Source organism: Eubalaena glacialis, chromosome 8 (assembly GCF_028564815.1).
Source record: "Eubalaena glacialis isolate mEubGla1 chromosome 8, mEubGla1.1.hap2.+ XY, whole genome shotgun sequence".
Classification (NCBI taxonomy): Eukaryota; Metazoa; Chordata; class Mammalia; order Artiodactyla; family Balaenidae; genus Eubalaena; species Eubalaena glacialis.
This window is the reverse complement of record NC_083723.1, coordinates 115,456,120-115,471,360: the sequence shown is the minus strand read 5'-3', so window position 1 is coordinate 115,471,360 and position 15,241 is coordinate 115,456,120. Positions and strand designations below refer to the sequence as shown.

Below are 15,241 nucleotides of genomic sequence, written 5' to 3'. Positions count from 1 at the left end.
TCTTTATTATTATTTATTATTTATTATCTTTGGTAATAATCATTTGTTTTTTGGCATCTATTAGACTAGTCCTGTAATTTTCTCCTTTGACCTAAAGTATTATGTTACTGGATTCCTAATGAATGACTATCCCCACATTAAAAAATACATATATAGTACTGAATTATGTTTAAGAGTTTATCTTTCCTCACAGGTTGGATTATTTTGTGGCTTTATTTTTTTGTCTTATCTTTGTCAAGGTTTGACATCTAGATTTTGCTAGCTTCATAAACTGAATTTGGAAGATTTTCTTTTTTACATATACTATCACCTATTAATAATTGATAGTATATTTCCTTAAAGGTTTGATAGAAACCAATAATTTGGATCTGATACCTTCTTATTGGGAGGAGGGGAGTCAGTGGCTGTAGTTTTTTCTGCCTTTGCTACCCTTCAATTCCTCCCATAGCAGTTTGTCTGCATTATATTTTAACTTGGCTTTTAAAAAAAAAATTCAGTCCTTTTTTGGAGAGTGGATTTTGCCATTTTTAAAGTTGCTAGAAATGATAAGCTGTTTACTAGTATTGCCTGGTTTTAATTGCTGTGTTCTACTGAAGAGATCAAAAAAGGATAGGAAATCTTCTAGTACCTTTCTTGAAGTTTTTTGTTTTTAATTCTTTCATTTCCCTTTTAGGTTGTTGTAACAGTTTTTCTTGTTTTTCCAAGAAGACATTTTAAGGCCAAAGCTTTGTGTCTACTGTTAACTTTACAGTATCTTATTCTACTTTTTAATATATCGTCAAAGTATAAATATCATCAAAGTTTTTTTTCTTACTCTTTGGGGAAAATCTGAAAGAATTTCCTCTCCCAGACTCATCTTTTCTAATTACAACTAGGGTTCTTTGTGATTTTTCTTCATTCTTTGGATATAAAGTTGCTTTTGTTTGGAAGTTAAGAAACCTGCCTTTCAGGCATTTGTGGTCAGGCCCTGCATTTTCTACCTCCAGCAAGAAAATTTAATTCTAATCAGTTCTAATCAGCTCAGCCTCCTCATTTCCCCCATGCTCTTTGCCCTCTCTAATTTTTTTTCTTTTCCCTTTCTCCTATTCTTTGGGGGAATGGTTCTCTACCCTAACTGCACATGAGTTTTATCTGTGGAGCTTTAAAAAAAAAAAAAAAGAGGACTGTACTTAATTTCCTGGACTGGAAAGAATCGCTGAACTAGGATTAATTTTTCTCTCTTATCCTATTCTGAAGACAGCTTAAATCTTAGCTCCAGCACTAATTGAATACGTGTTATGACAAAGACACACCAAGATAAGTGATGGGGGAATAAAAGATGAATAAAACATGTTTCTGATCTCAAAGTAGCTAATAGACATGAAAAACATAAGCAATTTTAGGATATCAAATTTTGACTATAAAGCAGTTCTGCCTGGGTGGTCAATGAACTCATCATAGAGGGAGTCTGTCATTTTCTGAGATGAAGAGACTGTAAGAAAAACAAGTTTTGAAGGGGCTCTGGGGGACAGATCAAAAGTTAACTTTTGAACATGTTAAGTTTGAGATGCTTATTAGTTATCTTAGTAGAGATATTCAGTAAGCAGTTGGACAAAAAGAGTCTGGAGTTGAGAGGATAGAGCTGGGTTTAAAAATTTGGGTTTCATCAATTCATATTTGGCATATAAAGCCACAAGATTAGGTAAGATCACTTGGGGAGTAAGTGTAGCTAGAGAAAAGAAGATATCTAATACTTGTTGGGGATATGAGAAATTAGCAAAGGAGTCATAAAGGAAAATATTGTAATATCTGACTATAGAAAAAATTAGAAACTTCTGTCATTTCTTCTCAAACTTTAATAAGGATCACTTTGTTAAAGTTCGGTGGGTCTGAAATGGGGCCTGACATTCTGCTACTCTAACAAACTTCCAGAAGATTATGCTGCTGGTAGTCTATGGACCATGCTTTGAGTAGCAAGACTTTCTATGACTACAGAGACATAAAGTAAAAAGGAAAGACTGAAACGTTTGTAGGAGAATAAGGATTAATACCCAGAATATCCAGAATAAAGAGTATCTATAAATGAACAAGAAAAAAATAAATGGGGAGAAAGAATACAGATAGGGAATTTTCCATAAAGAAATTAAAATGGTCAATAAACATGAAAAATGCTCAACTTTCTAGGAAATACAGATTGGAACAACAAGATCATCATTCCCCTTAAGATCAGGAAAAGTTTAAAATTTTGAAAATATCCAGTGTTGGTGGGATTGTGGGGAAAAGGGTGGACTGATACCCTAGTAGGAGGGTATCTTGGTACCTTTTTCCTTTTGGAAGATCATTTGGCATATTAACTTTTTAAATGTGCATATCCTTCAATCCAGGAATCCTTTGCCTTAGTATCTAAAAGGAAAACGTGTACCTTTGCCCAGAAAGGCATTTCAGAGCTATTCACTGAATTGTTTGAAGTTGAGAAAAATGAAATAATCTAAATGTTCTCTAGTAAGGAATTATTAAATAAATCAAGGGTCCTGAAACCCTTTGCTCACTTATTCTCCCTTGTACATTTTAAAATTGTCTCACATTTTTGGGACTTCCCTGTTGGCTCAGTGGTTAAGAATCCGCCTGCCAATGCAGGGGACACGGGTTCGAGCCCTGGTCCGGGAAGATCCCACATACCGTGGAGCAACTAAGCCTGTGCACCACAACTACTGAGCCTGTGCTCTAGAGCCCACGAGCCACAACTACTGAGTCCACGTGCCCCAACTACTGAAGCCCACGCACGAGAGCCCGTGCTCCGCAACAAGAGAAGCCACCGCAATGAGAAGTCCGTGCACCGCAATGAAGAGTAGCCCCCGCTCACCACAACTAGAGAAAGCCCGCGTGCAGCAACGAATACCCAATGCAGCCAAAAAATAAATAAATAAATGAATAAAAATTTTTTAGAAAATTGTCTCACGTTTTTTCATTATAACTTTAATAGTTTAAAAGGCCATGATTTCTAGTATATGTTAAATACATTTTGGTTACACCTTAAAATTGCAGATTCAAATCATTCAGTTTATAGAGAGTATCTATCATATACCGTACGGTAATTTGCAAAGCAGATTCTCACACCACTCAGATAAATTGAACTCATTTATCATTAAGGAAAAAAAATCTGACTTCTTATTTATCTTAAAATAAACATGTAATATGTGCCTGTATTATGACTTCTGAATTCTAGACTTCTGAATTCTCAGCTGGCTGAGACTTCTGAATTCTCAGCTGGCTGGCTGGATAAATGGATGAGGCTTGGAGCCTTCCCAAGAATGTGTTTCATTAATAAAATAAGGTCTTGCCCTTAATTTTCCCCCTTTTTTCCAAGGGATTTTCCTTCTTCTTTTGTTTGTTAGGTGCTTTGAAGTTTATACAGCTCAGAACAGTGCACCTTAGTAGGATTTGAGATGGATAAGAACTTTGCCTTTCTCTTACAAAGTGGAGAATTACAAAGTGGTAATTTTAAAAGGAGAGGAAGAAAGGAGAACTAGTTCTAAAGCAGATCAATTAGGAAGACGACAGATAGACATTGAGGATCTGGAAATTGACTCTCCTAAAATCATCCATGTCAACCTAACCTTAGGTTACCGTTGAAGTTTGAAGACCGTTGAAATAAGCAGTGTCGTAACAATATTTTGAAATGAATGTTATCTATCTATACTTACTTCAGCCATTTAAAAGGATGCTTATACAACCCTTTAAACGGAGTAAAATACATGTGTATTAACATGGAAAGAATTCTGAGGCATGTTGTTTGGTGAAAAAAGCAAGTGTTAAAAATATTTTAATATGTAATATTTATATATAGTTGTATATTTTATATATGTATATATTTATGTTTTTTACTTGAGTGAAAAGGAGACATGGAAGACTGTATATCAAACTGTAAACAGCACTTACCTTTTAGGCAGGGGGCCCAGCAATGTGGGGAAAGTGAAAAGAGATTTTCATTGCTTGTTCCTGAATACTCATGTATTACTTAAATCTTTTATAGTTGAGAATATATTGTGTTACTAGTGTAGGAAAAAATTTAAAGAAGTTTAATAATAAAAGGGAAAACCCACTATACTAAATGATCTCTAAGGTCTCTAAGCTTTAAATTTCAAGGAACACTGGCAGTTACTGCAATATTTTAATAGAAATGTTAAAATATTTCTAATTCATATTCTAAATGATTTGTATTCAAATTCTTTCAAAATATTTTTTAGGTGTGGAATATCAAACAAATGATTAAGTTGACACAGGAGCATATAGAGGCCCTACTGGACAAATTTGGTGGGGAGCATAATCCACCATCAATATATCTGGAGGTAAGCTTTTGAGTATCATATATGTAGTAATTTTGAAAAGAAGAAAATGAACTTATAAAAAAGCATTTGTACTGGTAATATTGGTTATTTTAGGGAGTGGGATTAGAAGTAGATATGGGAAGAGAGAATTAGCTTTGTCTTTATTGTACTTTTTAATCTTGTTTCACTTGTTACAATAAATATGTAGTATTTTCTAATTTGGAAAATATCAAAACTAAAGGAGAAGTTGTATATAAGCTTCAAAATATCACCCTGGTTTAAAAAAAAACAAAAACTTAGTGAAAAAAGAGAGAGAGAAAACAGTCTTTTCTGGAGGTCAGCAAACTAGTTACCGTATTAGAAAATGGGGAGAATTTTGTGAAATATCTTTTTCCCAGAACAAATCCCCACAAAATAGGTTTTTGCTTCCTTATGGGTAAAGTCTACAGTATTTAAATAGCTCAAAATTGCTTAGCCTTACTGTTTGATAGTGCCTTTAGGCTTTTGTATCAAGCCTTTAACATCATGGTAAATTTGTTGATTACTCATTGTTCTTAATCCTATGAGGTAGTAGTTACTGTTACAATCACAGCTAGGCTTTCTTGGCATTAGTTTCCTATGTAAGTCACTCAGGTTCCACAGCTAGGAAGCTGTTATGGAATCGAGGCAGTCAGGCTCCACAGCCCACACTGCTTACCACTACACTATACTGGCTGTCTCCATAAAAGCTGGCTCCAACTGTAATCACTAGTCATACTGGGAGATAACCCTAAATTACAAATGATCAGGTTACCATTTGCCTTCAAATGCCAGAGATTTTTAGGCATGGATTGACAGACTCCTAAACGAAAATTCTAATTTAGTAATCTAATTACTTTTAAAGGGTAAGTTAAATCTTCAGTATTTCAAGAGAAAGTAAGCTTGCATTTCTAAAATAAACTTGGAAGTTTGGATGTAACTGCTAATAAACTGTTCTCGTCTTCATATGGCTTATCACAGAGCACATTGCCAGTTAGTATCAGTGCTAGGACTAGAATTCATACCTCTGAATATAGTTAGTGTACTTTCTAATATCCCATGCTGTCTGTTTTACTTGTATGTGTGAGGAGAACAAGCAAAGGAGTCATAAGGAGGCAAAGTCCTGGTGAAATAGTAATTCTTTGTTAATCAGAATTAGACAACTTAACCAGCAGTTTTTCTGCCAACCATTTTGTGTCAGGAAACTTTCCCCATCCTCAGATGTAATACATTTGCATCGATCACCATGTCTCACTGTTGCAGGGATTTACTACCCCTCCACACACATACGCTTCAGGCTTTTTACTATTTGAATTACATCTAATGAGGACGGTATACAGCAGACTATACCTCATAGGTTATATCATTAGCATGTAGATTCTTACTCTCAGGGACTAACATTACACAATTTCTCTGTAGAAGGCAGTATAATATAGTGGTTAAGATGAACCATGGAGTCACACAGACCCTGTGTTTAAATTCTGGCTCTGCCTTAATTTATGCAGACAGGTTACCTAACCTCCTTATACCTCACCTCATTGGTAAAATGGGACTATATCACACATATGGTAATTTAAAGATTAAATTGAGTTTATAATTATGAGATAGCATAGTTCCTGACACATATTAAGTGCTCCGTAAATCTTTGATTCATTTGTTCAACAGATAATTTTTGAGTGCCTGCTAATACTTGTACTTGTCTAAGCTCAGGGGATATAACAAAAAACAACCACCCCACCCACCCCACCCCCCAGCCAAATCTCTGCCTTCAGATAGCTTGTATTTTAATCAGGGGAGTGGGTTACAGAAAATAAACATAGAAATAATAAAACATTGAACTTACCACCGTTTGATATACTGTGAAGAGGAGCCTGGCTGCAGATGACAGTATTCTTCCCTGAGGAAAGTTGACCAGGCCCAGGGAGAAGACTTGTGGGTATTGCTATTTGAAGGCCCTTAAGTGGGTAATCTACTGATAACCCACTGAGACCCACCATTCTCCTTTCTGTCTCTATGAATTTTACTACTGTAGAACGTCATGTAAGTGGAATTCCAACATATTTCCTGTAACTGGCTGATTTCATTTAGCATAATGCCTTCAAGCTTCATCCATGTTGAAGCATGTGTCAAAATTTTCTTCCTATTTAAGGCTGAATAATATTCCATTGTATGTATATATCACATTTTATTTATCCATTTATCTGTCGATGGCTACCCTCACTGGTTGGTTGTTTCCACCTTTTGGTTACTGTGAATAATGCTGAGTTTACTTCTTTTGGGGGCGTATACCCAGAAGTGGAATTACTGAATCATAAGACAGTTCTGTATTTAATTTTTTAAGGAATTGCCATTCTCTTTTCCATAAGCAGCTACATTTTGCATTCCCACTAACAATCCTTTATATCCTTGCCAAGACTTATTTTCTGTGTGTGTGTGTGTGTGTGTGTGTGTTTAATAATAGGCATCCTAATGAGTGTGAAGTGGTATCTCATTGTGGAAATGCAAATCTCCAACTTTGTTCTTCTTTTTCAAAATTGTTTTGGCTATTTGGGATCCCTTGAATTTCCTCATGAATTTCAGGATGGATTTTTCTGTTTCTCCAAACACATTGCCATTTTGGTAGGGATTACATTGAATCTGTAGACTGCTTTGGGTAGTATTGACATCTTAAGAGTCCTTAACTCTTAAATATGAATGGACAGTTAAGAATAACCAGATAGGGACTTCCCTGGTGGCACAGTGGTTAAGAATCCGCCTGCCAATGCAGGGGACATGGGTTCGAGCCCTGGTCCAGGAAGATCCCACATGCCATGGAGCAACTAAGCCTGTGTGTCACAACAACTGAGCCTGCGCTCTAGAGCCTGTGAGCCACAACTACTGAGCCTGCATGCCTAGAGCCCATGCTCTGCGATAAGACAAGCCACCTCAGTGAGAAGCCTGCGCACCGCAACCAAGAGTAGCCCCCGCTCACCACAACTAGAGAAAGCCCGCGCGCAGCAAGAAGACCCAACGCAGCCAAAAATAAAATAAATAAATAAATAAAATTTAAAAAAAAAAGATAAATAAATAACCAGATATTTAAAGAAAGCTGTTAACAGGAAAGATAATGGCAGAAATGGTCAAAAGGAACTCAGAAACAGTGCAGAAAACAGAAGAAAATTTGAAAATAACTATAATTAACATCAAAGATAAGAGAAAATATAGTAATCTGTTCTTATTTCATGGTTGTACCAAAGAAGCAAAAGTACTAGAGAATAAGAAAGAGCTCTTGGAAACTAAAATAGTAAATTAAAATGGCATAACAGAAAATTTAAATACATATGTGTGTGTATCTGCATGTGCATATAAACAGACAAACAAACAAATGCTATAAAGTTAAGGACATCTTCCAGAAAGTAGAAGAAAGCAAAGATGGAAAATATTAAAGGAAAGATCGGAAAAATTAGAGAATAAGTCTAGGAGATCTATAAAAATTACAAATGTTTTTAATCTGCAAATAACAAATACCAATTTGTCCAAACATGTAGGGGTTTTAATTTCCGCTCGCATAACAAGAAACATGGAGGTAAATTATTCAAAGATTGTTCTACAGCTCAAGGTTGTCAGACACTGGGGTATATTGCTGTAGTCCTTTTGGTTTTTCTGTCATAACTGCAGCACATCTGAGAATCGTACTCTAACACAACACGTCAAATCAGGAAGAAGAGATCACAGATGTTCTCTGGTGTACTGAGCCCTTTCAAGGAGGAAAACCTTCCCCCCCAAATCCCTTACAAGTCTTTACATTTCACCAACCAGAATGGGGTTATATACACCCCTACACTAGTGACTGTGCTTACGTTTCCTGAAATAAGAGGCTAAAAAGTAAAATTTTCCCAGTGTTCACAATTTGGCTTCCGATTAGTTTGTGCACTGGCAGGTAGAAGTTGTGCTATAGCATTTTGAAAGAAACCCCTTTGGTGTTTTCATACAAAGATAAATCTTTACCTATCTCTCCATTTCTTCCTTTTAGCAGAACAGAATGAAATCACTTGTATCACCATCAGAAATCCTCGTGACTTTCTTTTTTCTATGTACTAATTTATTTAAAAACGAGCTTTTAAGTTCTAGATTTTCTCTAACTGGCATATGAATAATAATTAACATTCTGTTGATTCCCTTGATGATAACTGCAGTGAAATGAACTATTGTACTCTAAAGAATTTCAGGTTTGTCTTTTCAATCTTTGGTTCCAGTCTTTTCTTTTTACCATCATACAGAGGAAGAAAAGATGAGTTTCCCCTAAAAGTCATTTCCCAGAATTTCTTATTTTTCTCCCAATTCTTCTGTATTTACTCATCCAACAAATTATTTAAATGCCTTCTGTGTGTAAGATATAATGCTAGATGCTTTGCCAGTAGTAGATTCTTCTTTCTAGACCTGATATATTGGATTCCAGAGATGAAGAGATAAAGTTTCTGGAATAACCCTACATATCTAGTGTTAACACACTGAATCTAAGCTACCACCGAATTTATATGTATGCTGGAGTCCCGTGCAGGCAGACAGATGATGACAATAAAGCTCCTAACATTTATTGAATGCTTGCTGTGCCAGGAACTGTTCTAAGCATACAGTAGGTCATTTAATCCTCAACCTGCCCTGTGAGTTATATTTAATATTCTCATTTCCATTTTATAGATGAAGAAGCTCAGGCACAGAGGGTTTTAATAATAACATGACGAGGGTTACACAACTAGTAATGGGGTAGCCAAAGTTTGAAGCCAGACATACTGAATTCAGAACCTGTGTTCTTTTTCTTTTTTTATGAGTCTTCTATAACTGCTTACATTTTCCCCACGTGTATGTCTTCTTTTTTTTTTTTCTTTTTTATCAGAGCCTGTGCTCTTAATTGCTATATCATTATTATGATGCTGACAGCCTTTCTGATCTGTAGTCTGTGTAGAACCCAGGATAATACAGAGACATTTATCAAAACAAATACTGCAATGAAAATAATACTGGGACTCCCATGGTGGTCCAGTGGTTAAGATTCTGTGCTTCTAGTACAAGGGGCACAGGTTCAATCCCTGGTCAGGGAAGTTCTGCATACCACTCAGTGTGGCCCCCCCAAAAAAAATCTGCAAAGAAAATAATACTGGAAGCTAGGTGCTTCCTTTGGAATGCAGAACAGTTCATTAATTATTACTCATGGGCAGTTTGAAAGATTTCATTGTATCTTGTAAGATTAAGTTCAAAAGAATAAATATAATGAACTCTAATGATAAAATATTTTTCTTCCACTGCCTTTTCCCATTATGTTTTAATTAAGTACGTCCTTAATTTTCTTCCCATTTTTATTTTTTTATTTATTATTTTTTTAAAGTCTTTATTGAATTTGTTACAATATTGCTTCTGTTGTTTATGTTCTGGTTTTTTGGCCGTGAGGCATGTGGGATCTTAGCTCCCCCACCAGGGATTGAACCCAAACCCCCTGCATTGGGAGGTGACGTCTTAATCACTGGACTGCCAGGGAAGTCCCCATCTTCCCATTTTTAATTGGGAAATAATTCATATACCATAAGATTCACTTTTTTAAAGTGTACAATTGCATAGTATATAGCATATGCACAGAATTGTACAGTCATCACCACCATCTAATTCCAAAACATTTTCATCACCTCAAAAAGAAACCCTTTACCCATTGGCAGTTGTTCTCTCCAGCCCCTGGCAACCACTGATCTACTTTCTAAATCTATGGATTTGCCTATTTGGACATTTCGTGTAAATGGAATCATACACAATGTGGCCTTTTGTGACAGGCTGCTTTCACCTTAGCAGAATGTTTTCAAAATTCAACCATGTTGTAGCATGTAGCATTCATTGTAGCATTTATTCCTTTTTATGGCTAGTATTTTATCGTGTGGATATGTCACATTTTGTTTATCCATTAATCAACTGATGGACATTTAGGTTGTTTCCACTTTTGGGCTATCATGAATAAAGCTGCTATGAACATTCATGTACAAGTTTTTGTGGTAGGCATATGTTTTCAGTTCTTTTAGTTATGTACCTAGGGATGGAATTGCTGTGTCCTTTGGTAACTCTGTGTTTTAACTTTTTGAGGAACTACCAGACTGTTTTCCGAAGTGGCTGCACCATTTTACATTCCCACAAGCAATGTGTGAGGGTTCCAGTTCCTATACCTCATCACCAACACTTGTTATTTTCCATTTTGTTATTATTATTGCCATCCTAGTAGGTGTGAATTGGCATCTCATTGTGGTATTTTGATTTGTAATTCTTTGGTGACTAATGATATTAAGCATCTTTTTCATGTGCTTATTAGCCATTTGTATATCTTCTTGGGAAAAATGTCTATTCAAGTCCTTTGCCCATTTAAAAAACTGGGTTGTCTTTTTATGACTTAGTTGTAAGAGTTCTTTATATATTCTTGGTAAGAAATCCTTATCAGATATGATTTGCAAATATTTTCTCCCATTCTGTGGGATGTCTTTTTTTGACTCTTTTGATAGTGTCTTTTGAAGCACAAAAGCTTTAATTTTGATGAAGTCGAGTTTATCTACTTTTTCTTTGGTTGCAGTGTTTTGGTGTGTCATCTGAGAAACCATTGCCTAATCCAGGGTCATTGATGATTTACTTCTATGTTTTCTTCTAAGAGTTTTTTAGTTTTAGCTCTTACTTTTAAGTGTATGATACACTTTGAATTAATTTTGTAATATGATGTTAGGTAGTAGTCCAACTTCATTCTTCTGCATGCAGATATTCAGTTGTACCAGTAACATTGTCTAAAACCAGTTAACCATAAATGTAAGGCTTTTTTTCTGGACTCTCAATCTATTGTGTTTTTTTATATGTGTATCAGTATCATATGTTTTGATTACTATAGCTTTATAGTAACTTTTGAAATCAGGAAATGTAAATCTCCAAACTCTGTTCTTTTTCAAGATTGTTTTGGTTATTCCAAGTACTTTGTACTTCTGTGTGAATTTTAAGATCAGCTTGTCCATTTCTGCAAAAAAAAAGCCAGCTGGGATTTTGATAAGGATTGCATTGAATCTGTAGATCAATTTGAGGAGTATTTTCATCTTAATAATATTGTGTTCTTACATTCTTTTTTAAGTTCAAAAATAAATGAACTATACTTCAGTTTGAAAAAAGACTCCATTAAATGAATGAATAAATAAATAAATAAATAAATAAATAACATGAGCTGTGCCCTCAACTACCTTATAGTTTAGTAGAGTCATGTTGAGAACTCAGCGAAGTAATACAGTAATAATGATAAGAACTAGTACCAGTTATTACTACTAATAAAAGTATTTATTGGGTTTTTGCTGTAATAGCTTCCTTTGCTAGTATTATTTCACTTAATGCTCACAAAGTTTTTTCACAAATGATTTTTTAAAAAGCCATATAAAGAAGAGTGTGGTAATACTCCAAAGGAGGTGAAAAGAAAATACCGCTTTTGGATTTTTATCAAGCAGACCTTTGAAATAAACTTTGAAAAATAAGTAGGATTTTGATGAGAAGGAATGGGGTTTTGGAAAAGCTGCCTCCTGAAGAAATATCTGGTTTCTGCAGCTTCTTGAAGCACCAAAGGAATTTTGTTGATAGTGGTAATGGTGCTTGAGGTGTATGTTTATGTGGGAGGACTTGCTCAAGTTTGCAGGGTAAGAAAACAGAGAAAAAGGGAAAGTTGGAAGATATGAGAGAAAATGGAGATAATGATGAACCAAGGCCTCTACAGAAGAGGCTCTAAACACCCAGTGTTAACACTAAATTGAGAGGAAAAGAAGGATGGGGAAAGATGGGGAGAATTGATTGGACAAAGAAAGAAGAGGAAGCTTTTATTTGATGGCTTTGATCTTCAGAGTAAATTTGAAGGTAATGCTATTTTCTTGAGTGAATTAAAGGTTGGGGGATGAAGTTAGGATCCAGAGAAGCATAAGAAAGGTGGGAGTAAGTATTGTGAGAAATGTAATATGAATTAAAAATAAGTACAGGGGCTTCCCTGATGGCACAGTGGTTAAGAATCCGCCTGCCAATGCAGTGGACACGGGTTCGAGCCCTGGTCTGGAAAGATCCCACAGGCCGTGGAGCAACTAAGCCCGTGCGCCACAACTACTGAGCCTGCGCTCTAAAGCCCAGGAGCCACAACTACTGAGCCTGTGTGCTACAACTACTGAAGCCCGCGCGCCTAGAGCCTGTGCTCTGCAGCAAGAGAAGCCACCGCAATGAGAAGCCCGCGTGCTGCAATGAAGAGTAGCCCTCGCTCACCGCAACTAGAGAAAGCCCGCGCGTAGCAACGAAGACCCAACGCAGCCAAAAATAAATTAATTAATTAATTTTAAAAAATTAAATAAATAAGTACAAATTTTCATATAGTAGTGTGAAAGACTAATTTCCATGAATTGATAATGGAACCAGTTGGCCTTGTTTTATTATTTTCTTCAGTAATGTGTGGTAACCTGAGAGAAAGAATGGAGTAATTGAATGATAGAATTTACCCAAAGTTGGTATTTGACAAGCAAGTTGGTAAAAGAATAAGAATTAACCAGACAATCTAAGATGTTACCATTGGCATTGTTGAAATGGTGAGCCACAAAGTATGGGAAGTAAAACAGCAAAGAAATCTGAAAACCATTAAGGGATTAATGTTGACAATGAACAGATTAGTGTGGTAGTGAGGATGAAATTTAAGACAGTGGGATAAGTGTGTGTGCATCGGGGTATGGGAGGTTCCCAGTTGAGATCTTGTCATCATTTGGAACTCTTTGGTAAAGAACTGTTTGTATCTCTGGATCTTGAAGGTAGAGTAGAAACAAATGCCTTTATAGATACGAGGTTTAGAGAACTTCAAGGCAGGAGTGTTGTAAGAGTAATCAGCATCCACACAGAATGCAGCAAGGATAATGGGGTGAAATGAGTCAAGCCAGGTACAAAACAAGGTAGGCAAGTACCTTGGTAGATTGCAGCTATGAGGATGGAGAGAGGTAGAATAAGTAAATGTTTTGTACTTAAGGAAGAGTTATTGATAAATGCAGTGAAATAATAGATTGTAATCCACAGTGGAGGGAACAATATATTTTCAAAAATTAAGGCTAGTATTTTAATAAAGAAATAACATTCAGAAAATTTGTTTACATTTATTACTTCTCCTAAGCCTAACTTTGTGTAGTAAACGTACTTGCCCAGGTGACAGTAAATAAGAATATTTGATCTACGCAAGGAGGAATTTTTGTCTCCCAGGCTGCATGTACATAATCTTCAAAGTGTAAGAATTGTGTTAGTCTTCATTTTTGTGGTTTGAGTCCCAAACTCTACTAGGTACATGTGTGCTCAATATGTATTTATCGAATGATCGAAATCTCAATAAGTGGATCATACTGAAAAAGATTCCCTTAAGTAATTAGCCCATCGAACTGAAAGCTAAATAGAAATACAGCTCAGAAAATTTTGGACTGATTTGGTTATAATGCCTGAGATGCTGTGAAACATTTCAGGGTCAGCGTTGGACAACTATTAGATTGTAGTGGAGAGGGCATTTTGGTGTAGTTTACTTTTCAGTAGCTCATTTTAGTATTTTCCCTCCCCAACCCCCCAAAAATTATATGGTAGGATCAAGCATATCAGGTGTGGTGGCCTATATTGAAATGAAATTTCTCCTTTATTCTCCTCTACCTTAGATAATTCTCCCTTGCTTATAGAATGAAGTTCAGGCTTCATAACATAATATATACATTCTCTGCAAGCTGGTCCCTTACCCACTTTTCCAGTCTTATTATTTGTGTTCCTGTTCTTCACTTAAATTTCACAAACATCTATTGATCCCTTGATATGTCCCAGGTATTGTATGACGTTCAGCTATGCTAGTCCATAGTTTTCCTCTATGTCTTAAAATTTCTTACCTCCTTACTCTGTTACAAAATTTCTCCTGTGCTACACAGTACTCTCTTCTCCTCACTTAACTCCATCTATCTAAATGCTAACCTTTTAAGACCCCCCCTCTTTCCTTACTCTTATCTTGTATCAAGAACGTTCTTTGTTTATTTCTCATGTACAATACTTGCACAAATAAAAATGCATCCATCTGCTTCTTTGTAGCCCAATAAGTGATGGGAAATGCCATTTTTAAAAATCTTTGATTCTTTTAAATCTTTTTAAATCTTTGTAGCCTTTCATAAATCTTTATAGTGTTGCATCTATTTGGGGTGGTAAGGAGACATGGTGGATTATAGTGTGGGGGAAGGTGATTACTACTGCCTCAAAGAACCATGGACACATACATTCCAATTCATTCCATCTCTTTATTTTCAGTATCATTTTGTTTCCAAGATTCTGCCTACTTTTAGAATATGATATCTTATGTGATCATTTGACCTTGTAGCTTTAGTAAAATGAAACTTCCAGAAAGATACCCTGATGGATAATGGCCTCAAAATTTCTTGACTGCAGGGTGTAAACTACCTTTTCAAACAAAATTCTATTCTCTAAGCAGTATTTGATGGGAAAAGGGAGGTCATAAGATATCCATAGTGAGTAAAAGAAGGTATTTTAACTAATAGCTGTTTCAGAAAAAAAAGTGGCAGTTATACATCCTCTAATCCCTGTTGAGGAGATTTTGGTGGTAATGGTGAGATGTGACACTGTGTACCTTAGTCTTGTGTTTTGACAGCTCTCTCTAACACCTCATATCCTTTGCAACCTCTCTCTCAGTTCTTTAGAGAGAGAGAGGCAGAGAGAAGTATGAAACCTTATATGCCTACAACTTTTCTGGAAAAAAAATTAATAGAGAGGGTATTTATCTGTGATGTATTAGTATTTTATCTTATGTTAGATATGTAGTTTGGAAGATAAATTGATTTGGCCAGAAAATTGCAAATACTGGTTTTTTAAAATTAATATTCATGGCT

The 15,241-nt window shown here is 35.7% G+C and overlaps 1 protein-coding gene across 4 annotated transcripts in view; it reads left to right on the top strand.

Moving 5' to 3' along the window:
* Nucleotides 1-15,241, top strand: part of BRAF (B-Raf proto-oncogene, serine/threonine kinase) — a 161,882-nt gene that overhangs the window by 68,523 nt on the left and 78,118 nt on the right. For all 4 annotated transcript variants that reach the window (XM_061198827.1, XM_061198825.1, XM_061198824.1 and 1 more), the window contains exon 2: nt 4,227-4,328. In XM_061198827.1, coding sequence (XP_061054810.1) covers nt 4,227-4,328 — 102 coding nt within the window. The remainder of the gene's footprint in view (nt 1-4,226; nt 4,329-15,241) is intronic.